The 20,106-nt window shown below is 41.3% G+C and overlaps 1 protein-coding gene across 5 annotated transcripts in view; it reads left to right on the forward strand.

Annotated features, from left to right (window-relative positions):
• Positions 1–20,106, forward strand: part of VEPH1 (ventricular zone expressed PH domain containing 1) — a 276,866-nt gene that overhangs the window by 155,028 nt on the left and 101,732 nt on the right. For all 5 annotated transcript variants that reach the window (XM_059888800.1, XM_010801453.4, XM_005201776.5 and 2 more), the window contains exons 8-9: positions 17,197–17,406; positions 17,978–18,375. In XM_059888800.1, the coding sequence (XP_059744783.1) occupies positions 17,197–17,406; positions 17,978–18,375 (608 nt within the window). The remainder of the gene's footprint in view (positions 1–17,196; positions 17,407–17,977; positions 18,376–20,106) is intronic.

A 20,106-nucleotide genomic window follows, 5' to 3' on the forward strand; every position in this document is an offset into this window, starting at 1 on the left:
CTAAATTGTAGGCAGATTGCTTACCCTCTGAGCCACTGCAGAAGCCCAAAGGTAAAATTAGGTAGGTGTAAAAACGTGGTCCAATGGAGAAAGGAATGGCAAACCACTTCAGTATTCTTGCCTTGAGAACCCCATGAACAGTATGAAAAGGCAAAAGATAGGAAACTGAAAGATGAACTCCCCAGGTCAATAGGTGCTCAATATTCTACTGGAGAAGAGTGGAGAATAGCTTCAGAAAGAATGAAGAGGCTGAGCCAAAGCAAAAACAATGCCCAGTTGTGGATGTGACTATGACGGAAATAAAGTCCGATCCTATAAAGAACAGTATTGCATAAGAACCTGGAATGTTAGGTCCATGAATCAAGGTAAATTGAAAGTGGTCAAACAGGAGATGGCAAGAGTGAACATTGACATTTTAGTAATCAGTGAACTAAAATGGATCTGAATGGGCAGATTTAATTCAGATGACCACTATATCTACAACTGTGGGCAAGAATCCCTTAGAAGAAATGGAATAGGCCTCATAGTCAATAAGAGTCCAAAATGCAGTATTTGGGTGCAGTCTAAAAAAACAACAGAATGACCTCTGTTCATTTCCAAGGCAAACCATTCAATATCACAGTAACACAAGTCTATGCCCCAACCACCTATGCCAAAGAAGCTGAGGTGGAATGGTTCTATGAAGAACTACAAGACCTTCTAGAACTAGCACCACACAAAGATGTCCTTTCCATCACAGGGGACTGGAATGCAAAAGTAGGAAGTCAAGAGATACCTGGAGTAACAGGCAAGTTTGGCCTTGCGGTACAAAATGAAGCAAGTCAAAGGCTAACAGAATTTTGCCAAGAGAAGACACTGGTCATAGCAAACACCTTCTTCCAATAACACAAGAGATGACTCTACACATGGAAATCACCAGATGGTCAATACGAAAATCAGGTTGATTATATTATTTACAGCTGAAGATGGAGATGCTCTACACGGTCAGCAAAATCAGGACCGGGAGTTGACTGTGGCTCAGATCGTGAACTTCTTATTGTAAAATTCAGACATAAATTGAAGAAAGTAGGGAAAGCAACCAGACAATTTAGGTATGACCTAAATCAAATCCCTTGTGATTATACAGTGAATGTGATAAATAGATTCAAGGGATTAGACCTGATAGACAACCAATACAGTATACTAACACATATATATGGAATTTAGAAAGATGGTAATGATAACCCTGTATGCGAGACAGCAAAAGAGACACAGATGTATAGAACAGTCTTATGAACTCTGTGGGAGAGGGCGAGGGTGGGATGATTTGGGAGAATGGCATTGAAACATGTAAATTATCATATGTGAAATGAATCACCAGTCCAGGTTCAATACATGATACAGGGTGCTCGGGGCTGGTGCACTGGGATGACCCAGAGGGATGGGATAGGGAGAGAGGTGGGACGGGGGTTCAGGATGGGGAACACAGGTACACCCATGGCAGATTTATGTCAATGCATGGAAAAGCCAATACAATATTGTAAAGTGAAAAATAAACAAATAAAATAATAATAATAATAATAAAAGACCTGATAGAGTGCCTGAAGAACTATGGACAGAGGTTCGTAACATTGTGCAGGAGGTGGTGATCAAAACTATCCCCAAGAAGAAGAAATGCAAAAAAGGCAAAATGGTTGTCTGAGGAGGCCTTACAAATAGCTGAGAAAAGAAGAGAAGTGAAAGGTAAAAGAGAAAATAAAAGATATACCCATCTGAATGCAGAGTTCTAAAGAACAGCAAGAAGAGATAAGAAAGCCTTCCTCAGCGACCAATGCAAAGAAATAGAGGAAAACAACAGAATGGGAAAAACTAGAGATCTCTTCACAGAGAAAGCAATTGGCACCCCACTCCAGTACTCTTGCCTGGAAAATCCCATGGACGGAGGAGCCTGGTAGGCTGCAGTCCATGGGATCGCTAAGAGTCGGACACGACTGAGCAACTTCACTTTCACTTTTCACTTTCATGCATTGGAGAAGGAAATGGCAACTCACTCCAGTGTTCTTGCCTGGAGAATCCCAGGGATGGGGGACCCTGGTGGGCTGCCGTCTACAGGATCACACAGAGTTGGACACGACTGAAGTGACTAAGCAGCAGTAGCAGCAGAGATCTCTTCAAGAAAATTAGAGATACCAAGGGAGTGTTTTATGCAAAGATGGGCACAATAAAGGACAGAAATAGTATGGACCTAACAGAAGCAGAAGGTATTAAAAAGAGGTGGCAAGAATACACAGAAGAACTATCCAAAAAACATATTAATGACCCAGACAACCACAACAGTGTGATCACTCACCTAGAGCCAGACATCGTGGAGTCCAAAGTCAAGTGGGCCTTAGGAAGCATCACTACGAACAAAGCTAGTAGAGGTGATGGAATTCCAGCTGAGCTATTTCAAATCCTGAAAGATGATGCTGTGAAAGTGTTGCACTCAATATGCCAGCAAATTTGGAAAACTCAGCAGTGGCCACAGGACTGGAAAAGGTCAGTTTTCATTCCAATTCCAAAGAAAGGCAATGCCAAAGAATGTTCAAACTACCACACAATTGTACTCATCTCACACGCTAGCAGAGTGATGCTCAAAATTCTCCAAGCTAGGCTTCAATAGTATGTGAACTGAGAACTTCCAGATGTTCAAGCTGGATTTCGTAAAGGCAGAGGAACCAGAGATTAAGTTAACAGCATCTGTTGGATCATAGAAAAAGAAAGAGAATTCCAGAAAAACATCTACTTCTGTTTCATTGACTACACTAAAGCCTTTGACCATGTACTGCTACTGCTAAGTCGCTTCAGTCGTGTCCGACTCTGTGCAACCCCATAGATGGCAGCCCACCAGGCTTCCCCGTCCCTGGGATTCTCCAAGCAAGAACACTGGAGAGGGTTGCCATTTCCTTCTCCAATGCATGAAAGTGAAAAGTGAAAGTGAAGTCACTCAGTCGTGTCCGACTCCTAGTGACTCCATGGACTGCAGCCTACCAGGCTCCTCCATCCATGGGACTTTCCAGGCAAGAGTACTGGAGTGGGGTGCCAATGTGGATCACAACAAACTGTGGAAAATTCTTCAAGAGATGGGAATACCAGACCACCTGACCTGCCTCCTGAGAAATCTATGTGCAGTTCAAGAAGCAACATTTAGAACCGGACATACAACAATGGACTGGTTCCAGATTGGGAAAGGAGTACATTAAGGCTGTATATCATCACCCTGCTTATTTAACTTACATGCAGAGTACATCATGCGAAATGCAGGGCTGGATGAAGCACAAGCTGGAATCAAGATTTCCGGGAGAATTATCAATAACCTCAGATATGCAGATGACACCACCCTTATGGCAGAAAGCAAAGAACTAAAGAACCTCTTGATGAAAGTGAAAAAGGAGAGTGACAAAGTTGGCTTAAAATTCAACATTCAAAAAACGAAGATCATTGCATCCGGTCCCATCACTTCATAGCAAATAGGTGAGAAAACAATGGAAACAGTGACAGACTTTATATTCTTGGGCTCCAAAATCACTGCAGATGGTGACTGCAGCCATGAAATTAAACAACACTTACTCCTTGGAAGAAAAACTAAGACAAACCTCAGTTCAGTTCAGTTTAGTCGCTCAGTCGTGTCCGACTCTTTGCAACCCCATGAATCGCAGCATGCCAGGCCTCCCTGTCCATCACCATCTCCTGGAGTTTACCCAAACCCACGACAAACCTAGACAGCATATTAAAAAGTAGAGACATAACCTTGCTGACAAAGATCTATATAGTCAAAGCTATGGTTTTTCCAATTGTCATTTTTGGATGTGAGAGTTGGACCATAAAGAAAGTTAAGTGCTGAAGAATTGACGCTTTTGAACTGTGGTATTGGAGAAGACTCTTGAGAATCCCTTGGACAGCAAGGAAATCAAACCAGTCGATCCTAAAGGAAATCAATCCTGAATATTCTTTGGAAGGACAACCTAGACAGCATATTAAAAAGCAGAGACATTACTTTGCCAACAAAGTCAAGGCTATGGTTTTTCCAATGGTCATGTATGGATGTGAGAGTTGGACTATAAAGAAAGCTGAGTGACAAAGAATTGATGCTTTTGAACTGTGGTGTTGGAGAAGGCTCTTGAGAGTCCTTGGACTGAAAGGAGATCCAACCAGTCCATCCTAAAGGAGATCAGTCCTGGGTGTTCATTGGAAGGACTGATGTTGAAGCTGAAACTCCAATACTTTGGCCACCTGATGCAAAGAGCTGACTCATTTGAAAAGACCCTGATGCTGGGAAAGATTGAGGGCAGGAGGAGAAGGGGACAACCGAGGATGAGATGGTTGGATGGCATCACCAACTTAATGGACATGGGTTTGGGTGGACTCCAGGAGTTGGTGATGGACAGGGAGGCCTGGTTTGCTGTGGTTCATGGGGTCACAAAGAGTTGGACACAACTGAGCGACTGAACTGATGCTGAAGCTCCAATATTTTGGCTGCCTGATTCGAAGAGCTAACTCATTAGAAAAGACCCTGATGCTGGGAAAGATTTCAGGCAGAAGGAGAAAGGGTGGAAGAGGATGAGACGATTAGATGGCGTCACTGATTCAATGGACATGAGTGTGAGCAAAGTCCAGGAGTTGGTGATAAACGGGAAAGCCTGGCGTGCTTCAGTCCATGGGGTCACAAAGAATCAGACATGACTGAGCATCTGAACTGAACTGAAATTTGATTTCAGGATAGAGGTATCCCTCACTTTTCAAACGTTGACTTTACACTTCTTTACTTTGAGGAAAGATCTACATTATCACAGTCATCTTGATTCTAGGATCCAGGACACCAAAAGCCCTCAAGTCCCTCTTATAAAATGGAGTAGTTCTATTGGCCCTTTATAGACTAGTTGCATATTGTTAATTTCAATTAATTGCAGATGGAAATTCAAACTTCATTCTATATTGGTTGAACCTGAGAATGTGGAAAGGGAGTTATGGAGCTCCAATTTGACTTGTTTTCACTAACAAAAAGAAACCTGAAGAGAATTTTTGCTTTTATTTTAAAAAAGTAATTGCTTCTTTGCCCTATACCCATTTCAATTTAGACAAGTTTTCATAAGAACACTCTTCTTTCAGGTAGCAGGGGAAACCTGAAAATGGAAAGCAGTGACACAGTGCAGGAAAGGACATGAAGCAGGAGTATGTGGGGGAGGATGGAGGGAAGAGAGAATTAAGGAGATTATGTTCACAAGAGAATGACTCCAGGATATCTGCCCTCCTTGGAGTCACCCCAGAGTTTTGGTTTATCCTAAATTTCATGCACGGAACATCAAAGAAATGGATGACAGAGGAGAACAGGGAATTTGAGTCAATGTATGTCTGGAATGTATAGCAAAGCAATATGGCCTGCAGAGACACTTTTCCAACTGTGAGACCCTTTGCAACCTGTTATTCCAGAGTTTCCATCTTGACATCTGTGAGTCTCATCAGAACACAACTCTAGTGTGATCCACTATCCCTGAAAGCCCAGCTCAGGGATAGTTCAGGAGCGGTGGCTCTTTACCAAGTCCACAGCCAAAACTGCAGAGAGCAGGATGCCAGGTTCTTCTCTCCAAGTTTGCAGAGAAGCCTGTATTTCCAAGTCTGATCAAGCTTTTACCAGCTCCTCCCATGTGATAGGTTCAGTGCTGGGAGCTTTCACTGTTATATTGTTATATCCTCACAACAACAAAGTTTTTAAATATGTATTAGGGTTACAAAGGCTTCATACTAAAGGGTATTGGAGGAAACCTTGTGGATGGGCAACAAAGAAAAATTCTCTACCCAATCCCTACTCATCTCTAGATTCGTGGTAGTTCTTGGAGGGGCAGTTGTGTAAATGCCCAGCCATTATCTCATAGAGTTTTCTTTCATTTCTTCCTTTGTCTAACTCACTGTATGTCAAATTTTAGTGTGGACAAGGTTTACAGTGTTCACAGTACTTCATTAATAAAGGAATTGTAAAGGAATATCAACGGTGACTTGCCTGCTGCTACTGCTGCTGCTAAGTCGCTTCAGTTGTGTCCAACTCTGTGTGACCCCATAGACGGCAGCCCACCAGGCTCCCCTGTCCCTGGGATTCTCCAGGCAAGAACACTGGAGTGGGTTGCCATTTCCTTCTCCAATGCATGGAAGTGGAAAGTGAAAGGGAAGTTGCTCAGTCATGTCTGACTCTTAGTGACCCCATGGACTGCAGCCCACCAGGCTCCTCCATCCATGGGATTTTCTAGGCAAGAGTACTGGAGTGGGGTGCCATTGCCTTCTCTGGGTGACCTGCCTGTTCCTCTCCAAAATGATACCCTACTAACCATCTAGAATGCCTTCTTTGTGCCTCTCTTCCACCGAAGGCTGCTTTTCTCCAGGACTCCAGTTTAACACCCATTACCCAGAAAGTCTTCCCTGCCTACCCACGCCCATAGTTACCTTCTCTCTTTTGACTTCCGACAACTCGCGTTGCCTCTGAATTCCTTCACACATGTAGTCCTGCCCTGAAGTGCTTGGTGTCTTTCTGTGTGCACCTCCAGTCTCCCTCAAACTTAAGGAAGCTAATAATCAGAGCCTATGCCCTATGTAAGGAGAACAGAGACTTTTTTAAAAAAAATTATTCTTCACAAGCATTAGTTTAATGATTTCATAGTGTCCCATTGTATAAATGTATAGTAGTTTACAGAACTAGTCACATTTTGTTGTAAATTTAACCAATGTCCTTTTTTTTTCTTTTTTAACTTATCAAAGTAGGATGGCAAATTTACAGTAGACTTGGAAAATATAGAACAAAGTTACATATAGTTCCTCTATATATTACAATTATGTTTTCAAGTAGATAAATTAAGATTTTTGGAAAATAGAGTCTTAAAAGTGCCTATAAAAACTCCCACTTTTTTAGGCAAGCCATGTTTATACAAAGAGAAATTGATTTTTTCAGAGTGACTGTTGGCTTGAAAAATGTACATAAGGAGGTTCAGGACCATAATTAAAAACATGTGATGTTCTGGTCAGTGTTGCCCCCTGCTTAGGAAAAGCTGAATGCAATTTCACCCCACCAAGGGGACTAGAGTTTTCATAAAAAACATGTAGATGTTTCAGTCTCAGGAGGTCTATGGTGGTCACTTGTATAAAAAGAAAATTGTAACAACCATTTGTGGCAGTAGCTGTGGTTCTTGTTATTCCTCCATGCATAGGGAAGGAAGGACCTTGGTTTTTTGCCTCTCTTCTTACTGAAGAAGTTAAATTTGACATGTGGGACCATTTATGTTCCATCTGCTGTTCATTTACTTCCACCATTTGTCCTTCCTTAAAGCAGCATTTATGATGATGTGAAGGTCTGTAAAGGTATTTCAGGAATTTGTTTATCAGCAAGAGAGGTAGGTGGGAGACAACATTATCAGTTCTGGAGCCAGTGAAGCAGGCCCAGGGAGCGTGAGGCCCCAGGGGGGCCGGCTCTGCCGGCATGGACAAAGATGGAGATGGGGGTGGGGTGGGGAGAGGGGAGAGACCCAGGTGGAGACACTGCCAGGAGTGTGAGCAATGCAATTACACTTTCACCGGTGGGGGCCAGGCCCCTTTCCTGTAACACAGAAGTGTTCAAAACACAAGACACACAAAAGAGAAGATTGCTTTTCATCAAGCTCCTTTGGCTTGGCTTCCTCTTTCAAACAAGACGGGGAATAGCAAAGATTTAGCCTGTATTGTGGAAGGAGTGGGACGAGGAGCTATACCCTGCACAGCTCTTGTGGGAAGGGTAACAGCTGAGGGTAAAAGTTCTACTTGACCCTGATGACCCAACTATTTGCTATTTTTGTTCCCCCCAAACTCCCCATTCCTTTGTTCCTTTTTTTTTTAATTTTATTTTATTTTTAAACTTTACAATATTGTATTAGTTTTGCCAAATATCAAAATGAATCCGCCACAGGTATACATGTGTTCCCCATCCTGAACCCTCCTCCCTCCTCCCTCCCCATACCCTCCCTCTGGGTCGTCCCAGTGCACCAGTCCCAAGCATCCAGTATCGTGTGGAATTTAGAAAGATAGTAACAATAACCTTTGTTCCTTTTTGTTATCTATCATGATTGAACTCTGCAGTCACTACCATGCATGTTTGTGTCCAACTCTTTGTGACCCTATGGACAACAGCCCATCAGGCTCCTCTGTGTATATGATTCTCCAGGCAGGAACTCTGGAGTGGGTAGACAGCAAATATATCCATTTCTTCTTAAAGTTGCTCAGTCATGTCCAACTCTTTGCAACCCCATGGACTATACAGTCCATGGAATTCTCCTGGCCAGAATACTGGAGTGGGTAGCCTTTGTCTTCTCCAGGGGATCTTCCCAACCCAGGGATCAAACCCAGGTCTCCCGCATTGCAGGCAGATTCTTTACCAGCTGAGCCACAAGGGAAACCCAAGAATACTGGAGTGGGTAGCCTATCCCTTCTCCAGCGAATCTTCCCAACCCAGGAATCGAACCAGGGTCTCCTGCACTGCAAGCGGATTCTTTGGCAACCCACTCCAGTATTCTTGCCTGGAGAATCCCATGGACAGAGGAGCCTGGTAGGCTACAGTACTTGGAGTCGAGTTAGACATGACTGAGCGACTAACAGTCTTTACCAACTGAACCATCAGGGAAGCCCATTTTGTTAAAGGGAACACCAACATTTACTTTTCAGTTACCTGTAAAGGGTTGCTCAGCAATTATATGTCAGCTCTGTCTGGTGTGTTCCCACAGGATGTGACTCAGAGATATTAGCATACAATAATTCTTATTGATTACGATGTTATCACCAATCCCCAAATGTGTTACTTCTTCCTAGGGCAGAGTCAGAGGCAACCTGTAGGAAACTTCTACTGAGAGGCAATGGGAGAGGGTGTGAAGTGGGTGAGCTCTGGAGGTAGATACTTGTGTTTAATGCTGGGCTTACTAGTTGTTCAGTAAACTACTTGACATCTCTGTTCCTTAGCTCCTCCATCTGTGAAATGGAGATGGCAGAGGGTCTGCTTAATAGTAAAATGGGCAGACAGGATAAGGGGATGTACCAAAAGGATAATTAACCATGGCCCTGCTCTTCCAGTATCAAATGATGGTGAATGACAATGTCTTACCTTTTCCCTCTGCAGGCCCAGTGCTTGCAGACATCCTCTCTTTAATCCTCACCACCAGCTCCCATTACCTGCTCAAGTTCCCAGAAAATCAAGTTGGCCCAGAAAAGGAGGAGCATGTGTCTCTCCAGTTCTCACACTTGATTCAGAGTGTTCTAATGACATTACTATTTAACATTTTTGGACTCTTTTGTAATTTACCAAGTGCTTTTGTAACTTGTGCCACATTCAGCTGACAGTTTGGTAGGATCTGGTAGCCTTCTACTAAGGCTGCTGCTTACCTGGTCTGCCCATTCTAGGCTTGGGAGTCTTGACTACAAATCTGGGATCCATCTGAAGCAGTATCTATCAGGGGCAAAAAGTGAAAAGGTACATTTACCTGGGAATCGATAAAGACCCTGGAAAGCTTGAGGAGAATAAAGCTATGGAATGCGAGAGAGCTGCATACAGCTTACCACACTCCAACTCCAAATAATACACAGCTTATTGTTTTAAGTTTCATGTCACTGCAGACCTGGCGAAACCCTCAGCAGCTTTGCTTAAGAGAAAATGCCTCTGCCCTGGTCTAATTCCAATTCTGTTCTTTCAGTGCCTGGGCCAGTGCTTCTCAACCTTGAATGTGCACTGAAACACCTGGGGATTGGGTTAAGGGCACTCTGATTCAGCAGGTCTGGGATGGAGCCTGAGATACTGCCTCTCCAGCAACCTCTAAGGAGATGCTGATTCTGCTGGTCCAGCAACATCGCTCTGAGCAGCAAAGGCAAGGGTCTGCACTGTTTGCTGATCTTTTTCTGTGTCCCATTCCTTCTCGTATTGGTTACATGAAAAGTGAACAAATGACCGAGCATCTGTATGAGCGGTCACTTCCTCGTATCAGGACTTTTAAACTTTTGTTCTGTTAGCAGAATATTCTTTCTCTCTGTCTGCAATTGCAAGTATGAATCAGAATTCATACTTGAAGTTCAGGGAATTTTTAAAATCAGCCATTTCGATATTCCAGCACTTGTATGCTCGTACAGTAGGGAGCATTGCTGTCCTGTAGTCCACAGCCTTTAGGATGCTGCAGGGGTACATCCTGCAGCATTGGTTACATGAAAAGTGAACAAATGACCGAGCATCTGTATGAGTGGTCACTTCCTCGTATCAGGACTTTTAAACTTTTGTTCTGTTAGCAGAATATTCTTTCTCTCTGTCTGCAATTGCTCAGAATTCATACTTGAAGTTCAGGGAATTTTTAAAATCAGCCATTTCGATATTCCAGCACTTGTATGCTCACACAGTAGGGAGCATTGCTGTCCTGTAGTCCACAGCCTTTAGGATGCTGCAGGGGTAGTCCTTCCTGGCCTAGAAAAGGAGAAGCTCGTCTTCCAGGCTTGGCATTACCTGTACAAGCTGCCTTCTTGTGGTATCAAAGGTCTGCATTGGGCAATAGCCACCTAGGGTTTTACTGCTTTACATGTTCATGCCCATTCTATATGGGTACACTGTCAAACTCATCTCCTATAATGCTTTCAGCAATCTAGTGATGCAGTAACATTGATCCCATTTTTAGATGACAGAAAAGACATAAAGAGATTTGCCTGTCACTAATAAAGAGGAGATTGGAGTCATAAACCTCAGTCTTTTTCCTGGAAGGCCATATTCAGTCTGTTTCCCCACCATCCCTTCTGTGAAGCCCCTAAAGAACCTTGTTGTGAATGAAATAAACCATGGAGTCACTTTGTTTCAGCAAAGTTCTTCATTCTGGTTCCCATATAACTGGGCACCTTCTAATCTCTGCTCTTGCCCACCAAGGTAGTCTGAGGCAGAAGAGAGTACCAAGAATTTAGATTCAACATTGTCCTTTCCCTTAGTATTCAAGTATAGCTTTTCCAGAGGCTTTGCTCATTTCAGTCCCCAAACATATGACAGTGCTGTGGAGCTGAGAGATCATCTCTGTCATTCTTATGATGATTGATGACCCAAGAAATTGCTGAAGAGTAGAGAACATAACATCCTAAGAATTTAGGACTCCTATGTGGATTTGATCCATTATGTTCTCCCACTTCTCTAACAAGCTCAACTCTGCAAAATACATATCCTGGATATGGAATCATAAGCCAAGCTCATCAAACATTAACTAATATATTTTTCTTTGATTTAAGACACCAGGAAAAGAGGCTGCCAATTTCTCCATCACTGCCAGCTTTACAGTCTCATCTCCTAGCTTAGTGAGAGCAGTGAGCTGCCCATGGACCAATTCATTCCTAGGGGGGGAGTCTTGTTCACATAAGAGGGAGATAATTAGGCTTTCCCTGCCCCTCCTGGGTATCCCTAGAGCTGCTTTTAAAAACTTTAACTTGGCAACAGACACCAAAAACTGCTCAGACTGGAAATCATCTGAGCCTCTTGTAATGTGGTGTGTTGAGTTAAAGCCAAGTTAATATTTAGGGGATTATAGAACTCTGACAAAGATTTCTGTAAAATTACCTCTGGAGTTAAAAGTGACAAATGGAAAAGAAATAACAATCCCCCTGCATGAGCCCAACTCCCTGCCCCCACCTCCAGTCCCCACAAATAAATGCACACAGAACCAGTGGCTCTGTTCTCCACCTATTCTCTCACATTCGTAATGCGTTTCTTTGCTCTAAGAGGAATGCAGAGTTTCTGTCTCTAAAAGATCTCTGTTTTTGAACAATTCTCTCCTATCTATTTATAATAAATATAAAAACCAAGAGGGGAAGTAAAGGACAGTGAATGTTTACTATAAACTCAAACTTCTATCTACCATTTTCCAACCTTTCAAACTGTTGGAACCAAATCTTGTCCTAATTCCCTGCTGGCAAAACTCTGTGACAAACCCAGGTGGATTGATGGCTAGAAATGGAACATCCTCTCTGGTCCATCTTGTGGCTTTGGCTACCTTGGAGACTCTTCATCACCACCCCATCTCATGACTCCTGTGTTATGTTGTTGTTCTTCAGTCGCTAAGTCATGTGGACCCTTTGTGACCCCATGGACTGCAGCATGCCAGGCTTCCCTGTCCTTCACCATCTCCCAGAGCTTGCTCAAACTCATGTCCATTGAGTCAGTGGTGCCATCCAACCACCTCATCCTCTGTCGCCCCCTTTTCCTCCTGCCTTCAATCTTTCCTACCATCAGGGTCTTTTCTAATGAGTCAACTCTTTGTATCAGGTGACCCAAGTATTGGAGCTTCAGCTTTAGCATCAGTTCTTCTAATGAATATTCAGGATTGATTTCCTTTAAGATTGCCTGGTTTGATCTCCTTGCTGGCCAAGGAATTCTCAAGAGTCTTCTCCAATACCACAGTTTGAAAGTATCAATTCTTCAGCACTCAGCTTTCTTTATGGTCCAACTTGCACATCCATACATGACTACTGGAAAAACCATAGCTTTGACTAGGTGAACCTTTGTCAGCAAAGTAATGTCTTTGCTTTTTAATATGCTGTCTACTTTTGTCATAGTTTTGCTTCCAAGGAGCAAGCATCTTTTAATTTCATGGCTGCAGTCATCATCTGCAGTGATTTTGCAGCCCAAGAAAATAAAATCTGCCACTGTTCCCATTGTTCCCCCATCTATTTGCCTTGAAGTGATGGGACAGAATGCCATGATCTTAGTTTTTTTAATGTTGAATTTTAGGCCAGTTTTTCCACTCTACTCTTTTACTTTCATCAAGAGGCTCTTTAGTTCCTCTTCGCTCTCTGCCATAAGGGTGGTATCATCTGCCCATCTGAGGTTATTGATATTTCTCCCAGAAATCATGATTCCAGCTTGTGATTCATCCAGCCCAGCATTTTGCATGATGTATTCTGCATAGAAGTTAAATAATCAGGGTGACAATATACAGCCTTGACGTACTCCTTTCCCAATTTTGAACCAGTCCATTGTTCCATGTCTAGTTCTAACTGTTGCTTCTTGACCTGCATATAGGTTTCTCAGGAGGCAGATAAGGTAGTCTGGTATTCACATCTCTTTAATCTCCAAATCTTAAAAACAAGGAAGATTGTGTATAAGAGAGAGTCCTTGTGGTGAGAAGCCTACTCATCAGCAACATTCATCAGCCTCATATCTAGAGAACACTTTTCTGGCCCAAATATTTTATTGTTGCTTCTTTACTTCTTTGGCCCTTTGCAAATCCCTTTTTTTCACTCCTACTCTTGCTCCTGGCTTCTCTCCGTATCTGATATTTACCAAATGACATTGCCCCGTCCCCTACTCCTCATGGACCAGAGTCATGAGGAGAAGCAGCCAGGACTTCATAGACATCTGGTAGACCTCCAGAGGGTTTTTTGTGGCTGCAAGGAGCAGGCTGGCTGCAAAGATGTAGGTGGTTTCAGTTCATCTATTCTGCAAATACTTTAGGTACCTGTGAGTGAGTGTTAAGCACTGTCCCAGCCATAGGGGAACAAGGATGAGCATTATAGTTCCCAGCCCACAGGGCAGTAGAGATTTACCCAGGAATGGGGTCACCAGATGAAACAAATAGAAATACAGGATATCCAGTTAAATTTCAGGTAAAGTACAAATGATTTTTTAGTGTAAGTATAATCATTTTAATATAGGACAATACATTTTTTACTATGTCCCATTAGAGACATAACTCTACTAAGGAAAATTGTTGTTTATCTGAAATTCAAGTTTGGCTGAATGCTCTATATTTTACCTGGCAACCCTGCAACCAGAGGCACTTGACCTAACCTTGGGTCAGTGGATGTCTGAGGATAGCCCATAACTTCTTTCATGTCTGGAGGCCCCTCAGAGGGATGCTGTAAGGCAGCCTGAAGGTGCAAGAAGACATGCTGTCAGGTACAAGAGCTCTGACTCACACAATTCATGGTGCTTTACAGCCAACACGTGGTGATTGGAGACAGGGGCTAGGAAGGGGGCTGAGTGACTGTCCTTCTAAAATCTGATGCCATAGCATTCTCCAGGGGACATCAATGCCTCCCATGATATGGGATATTGATCTATCTGTGTCTAGGTCACTGGTATTTTCTTACTACATTAACACAATGCTTAGACAAGGAAAGATAAAACCATAATAATAATAACAGCAATTGATGGTAATAATAAAATTTAACATCTCCTGACTTCCTCTTTTGTGCTAGGAGCAGTGCTTCATACTGATTCCATCATTTCAGCTTCCCAACAATCCTATGAGTTAAGTATAGTTATTATCTCCATTTTATAGATGAGGAACTTGATATGAAGAGGACAAGAAATAAAAGATCTCCATAAGTAAGAAAATTTTATTTTAAAAAAATCAGAAACTGATCCAATAAATTATTGAGGGAGATTTACTATAATCATGAAATTTGAAAAAATTTTGGATGAAAATGCTAGTAACTACTGTTATAACCCAGAGCTTTATGTAGAAAGAAAAAACTAGTAAATCCCTGAGAAACTATACCTCTAAAAACTTATATGTTTCAAGATTTAAAAACTTGTTTAATGCTCAATATCTGATGTTTGTATATTGGGGTATACTTTGTGCCTTAAAATGTTTTAAGTTTTAATAATCCCAGCTATATAAATTTCTAAAAGAAAGTATAAAAGTGAAAGTGTCTTTCACTTTTTAACTGTGATTATGAACCAAGAACCAGAGAAATACTTTAGTTTGATGACTGTACAGGGACTAACTAACACAGAAAATAAATACTGCCCCCAAATTTCTCATTTTGAGAAGGTTCATTGGATCTGTTAAAATTAACCTTCATAGTCATCACAGTTTTAAAAATACCATCCAATAATAGCACCTTCTTGGTTTTATTTGTAATAGGAGTAAAAATTCAGTTTTTAGAACTTTCTGGCGGGAAGATGTCGGTTCCTCCCATCTACTTGTAGGCAGGCAGTATCTTGTATATGTCAGAAAGAGAAACATGGTCAAGGTGAGCATTTATTCCCATGAACTGGTTCTTAAAATCAACTAATGTATATTTCAGTCAAGCATGGGATTGAAAGTAAGTTTTTTATTATATATGCAAAACCATAGGAACCCTATAAAAGTTATATTAAAAATGATTTAATTTTCTGAGCAGTAGCTTACTACACAATAAGTGAAGTGAAGTGAAAGTTGCTCAGTCGTGTTGACTCTTTGTGATCCTGACTAGAATACTGGAGTTGGTAGCCTTTCCCTTCTCCAGGGTATCTTCCCAACCCAGGGATCTAACCCAGCCCTCCCATATTGCGGGAGGATTCTTTACCAGCTGAGCCACAGGGAAACCCAAGAATACTGGAATGGGTAGCCAATCCCTTCTCCAGCAGATCTTCCCAACCTAGGAATCAAACCAGGCTCTCCTGCATTGCAGGAGGATTCTTTACCAACCGGCTATCAGGGAAGCACTATTACACAATAAACAGTGTCTTGTTAATGGATGATCTACTCCCCTTCCCAGTTTTCACCATCAGCATCTCTCACTAGGCTGAACTAACAGGGGGATTCCAACCTCTGAGGACCCAAAACTATGAACCCTTCCTCGAGGCCAAGCCCCTTCTCTGGGCCAAAAAGAAAAGTTGCTGGATCAAACCCTTTGCCCACTGCAGACATGGTTCTAGAATGAGTGGAATGTAACTGAAAAAAAAAAAAACACCAGCCCCTCTGTGTTGGTTTTCCCTAGAAAAGCAGTGCCTTAAGAAAACCAAACCTGTATTTTCTCACCCTAACTTAAGAAATAATGCCAGGTTTACTTTGGAAAAATAGCCATACGTTTGAAAAACATCAGGATTTTTCTGTAAATTTGAGGCCCCTTTCTTCAACCTCTAGAAAAAATACTTATGAAAACCAAGTAAATACACACAGATACCCACAGAATTATTAAGCCATCTTGGTGAATGGATTTCTAGAGTTTATTAACCCTTGTGTTTATAAGGAAAGAATTAATCCTAACCCCATATTGTATGGTTGATAGTGCTTGTTAAATTGAAATTAAATTAGCTCTAGACTGGCTCAATATTATAAAGCAAGTAAGGGAAGATAGGGTTTCCCTGGGAGCTCAGTAAGTAAAGAGTCTGCTGCAGTGCAGGAGACCTGAGCTCAATCCCTGGGTTGGGAAGATCCCCTGGAGAAGGGAATGGAGACCCATTCAAGTATTCTTGCCTGAAAAATCCCATGGACAGAGTAGCCTGGCAGGCTACAGTCCGTGGGGTCGCAAGAGTTGGAGAACACTTGGTGGCTAAACCTAGCTACCTAAGGGGAGAAATGCATACTACTTTAATCATTCAGCATCTCGTTGAGCATCAGTGAGCTATTTCTGCAGCTTGTTTGTGGGGTCTTTCTCTATCTGAGGCACTATGTTAACCCTTAGAGGGATAACAAAGATAGCCTATTCCTTAAAGGAGGTAATTTTAATGACCTACAGAGTGTTTTATAAATTCTACTGAAAAAGATATTTGGCACTGTTAATGTCATTTGTAGAAAAACCTCTTTCCTCCAACATAATAAAATTCAGATAGATTTTTCTTGCTTCATAGAATGGAAGAGTCCCATCGATTTACATAAAATTAACAAAACCATGAGTGTATACAGTCCACATGAAATGTTCTTATTCTAATAATTTTGATACAAACAGACCAGCATATATAAGTTTTCTAGAAAATTCCTGGCATGAATTTCATACGAAAGGCATGCTTTGGAGAGCTAGATAAGAATATGGTAGATGACCATAAAAGCTGCTTTTGGGGACTTCCTTGGCGGTTCAGTGGTTAAGATTCCTTGCTTCCACAGCAGGGGGCATGGGTTTGATCCCTGGTGGAGGAACTCAGATCCCACATGCTGCATGGTGCAACCAAAAATGCTTTTTAAAAACCCTGCTTCTCATCCTCTGAATCCTTCAAAAACTATTTCTAACATAAAGTTGCCAGAAACACCAGTGTTTCTAAACTTATGGTAGAATATGCTGTGGAAGCAATTTCAAAGACCTATGTCCATAATAGTTACTCAATTCATATCTATTAAGTGATAAATTAAAAAATGGAGCAGATAGAGTTTTCAATTTTGAGCAGTTAAATAGAGAGAAGCACTGTTCCAAAGTATATGTGACAAGCATCTAATGCAATGGTTTTCATTCTTTTAGGAGAAAACCCAGCACTGAAATTGAATTTCTTGAGAAGCTGGAAGAAACAAAGCTCACTGTAGATGAAAATGAAGACCATGAAGAGCTCCAAGTTAAAATACAAGCTTTTGAAGACAAAATAAATGCTGAGGACAACACCCCTGGCTCTCTCAGAAGATATAGTTTGGATCAAGTTTCTAAGGAAGAAAGAAAAGGCATTAGATTTAATAGGTATAAATTTTCTTGGCTGATTTTTAGGATATGTACTTCATGTTTGCTATTAGTTTTACTGTCACACTTTTATGAAGTAGTTTTTAAATATCTTTTACCTACAGCAAAATTCATCCACAGTGCTTTCATTATCCAAAGTAGTTTGCTATATTAAAAGGAGAGTGCAAATAAAAATCACAAGTTGTGTGGCTTATTTTAAAAAAAAAAAAAACTCTTCTTAAATATAAATATGCTAACATCAAGAATGACTGGCAAAAGCTTTCCTTGATTTCTGATGAAAAAGCATTAGCAAAAGTAGAAAAAAAAAGAATATAAATATATAACTCCACCATTTCCCAGCCAGTTTGCTGTGAAACTGATTTTTACATCTTTGTTTTGGGAAGTAGCCTAGATCTACAAAGATTTGGCTTATTTTACAATGTGTATGTTTTATCAAATCTATTAATAGCACCAATTTTCAGTTTCACACTCTAGAGGAACTTTTGCCTCAGTGTTATTCTTTCTTTTCCTTGTCAGTGAACAGTAGCTCAGCTTCTTTACCTGCCTCACCTTCCCTTTGTTTGTATTGCAGGTCAAAGAGTTTGGCTTTGCACACTGTGCTAACAAACTCCTTGAGTGCAGAGGATGGGGAAGCTATAGAGAGCAAAGATATGCCAGCCAGCATCTCTCTTTCAGAAATAGAGCCACTTGGCCAAGGACATGAGATGTCACCCTTTAAGGTAGACACTGATGGATCACAGCTAGGAAATTCTTCAGTTTCACACCAAAGTATTATACATGTAGCATCTGAGAATTTGCCAGAAGCCGTTAAAAAGAACTATCAGGAAGAAACTCCAGAGACAACCACAAGTCCTGTAGAATACCATGATAAACTCTACTTGCACTTAAAGGAGAACTTCAGTAAAGTGAAAGCATATGCTGTAGAAATGGTAAAGAAGATTCCAGTCCCTGACCAGTGTACCATTGAAGGTAAGTGACCTGAACTCCCCAAACTTAAGAAATTTCAGGCATCACTATAAAAAAAAACAAATAAAACTCCAGTAGAATAAATTGCTGAATCTTTTGTAAAATAGATAATTTGAAAACACTCGTATTATTTTGATTGCTCTTTTCTCCCAATAAATTCAGTCATTTTTTTTATTCCATTTCAATCTACCTAAGTCCACCAACTCTGATTTTTTCAAACCTCAGAATAAATTGTTTCTGGTTTCCCATTACTAGTGTTTAAGAAAATTCTGGAAAGGGATCCATGGCCCCAAAACAGGCTCTGGGATAGGCATCCAACCAAAGGCATTTTCCATCCTCGTGCAAGAAATCTATGGGGCTCCAGGAGATTCTTTCTGTTTATTCAACAAGCACTTATAAAGCAGCTACTGTATGCCAGGTACTGTGCTAAAGGTTCAGTTATGAGTCAAATAAATGTACTCCGTCACCTCTTGGAGGTTAAACTGTAGACAGAAAAGATGGAAACCATGGTCAGGAGGTGATATAGGTCAGGAGCCAGTAAGAGTGTGAACTAGTCAGAAAAAATCAAAGTAAGAAAAGAACATCAGGGCCAGAACTTCCCTGAGGTGCACAATTTAAGGAGACACTAAAAAAGCTCAGTAAAATTTTAAGTGAAGTCAGAATTAGTAACGATGTCTTGCCAAGCCATATTGGAGCTGAAACAAAAGGAGTTTAGTAGTATTGATCATGTCTTTATTTGCACTTTTGATATTATTTATTCTTTTTGTGGGGCTTCCCCAGTAGCTCAGCTGGTAAAGAATCCTCCTGCAATGCAGGAGACCTGGGTTTGATCCCTGGATTGGGAAGATCCCCTAGGGGAAGGCATGGCAAGCCACTCCAGTATTCTTGCCTGGAGAATCTCCATGGACAAAGGTGTCTGGTGGGCTGCAGTCCATGGGGTCACAAAGAGTTGGACATGACCAAGCACAGCACAACATCCTTTTTGTATTTATTTTGATTTTTAAAAATATTATTTACCTTGACTGCTAAATTTTCTGATGCTCTGCTAAGTTCTGTGCCCTAGTCCTGGCCCCAGGAAAGAGGACAGGTTGGAAACACAAGAACTAAAATGGCAGCGTGCCCAAGGCAGGCTTACCCTTCTGGTAGTGGGTTGAGCAGGTGTGGGTGGCTGAAGGCACTTGGCAGCCAATTAGATCTTTCCTACAATCACTCTTATGCAGCATCCATGTTCTTCCCTTAAGATTTAGATGACAGTCCTTGCCCACCTGTAGGTCATGACATCTTTTCACAGGTTACAGCTCTCGTAGAAAAAAGCCAGGCAGCACCTCATCTAGAAAGTAGCACAGCTGTGGGATAGTGAATTTAACTCATATTTACCCACCTACTGACTATCATCCCCTTTCATGTTTAGGGACTAGGAGGGTTTTTCAATTCTCTACTTCCTACTCCCATCTCCCACTCCAGATCAGATCAAAGAGTGGATTCTCATGCTAACAAAAGAAAAGGGGGATTCAAGCATTTGATAATGACAATTATTACTATTTAGCACATTTGTATAGAATCTTGACATTTTCTTTTTTTAATTGAAGTATAGTAGATTTACAGTGTTGTATTAGTTTCAGATGTACAGCAAACCGATTCAGTTATATATACATATGTATATTCTTTTTCAGATTCTTCTCCCTTATCAATTATTACAAAATACTGAGTTTATCTCCCTTTGCTGTATAGTAG

The sequence above is a fragment of the Bos taurus genome, chromosome 1 (genome assembly GCF_002263795.3).
Source record: "Bos taurus isolate L1 Dominette 01449 registration number 42190680 breed Hereford chromosome 1, ARS-UCD2.0, whole genome shotgun sequence".
In the NCBI taxonomy this organism is placed as follows: domain Eukaryota; kingdom Metazoa; phylum Chordata; class Mammalia; order Artiodactyla; family Bovidae; genus Bos; species Bos taurus.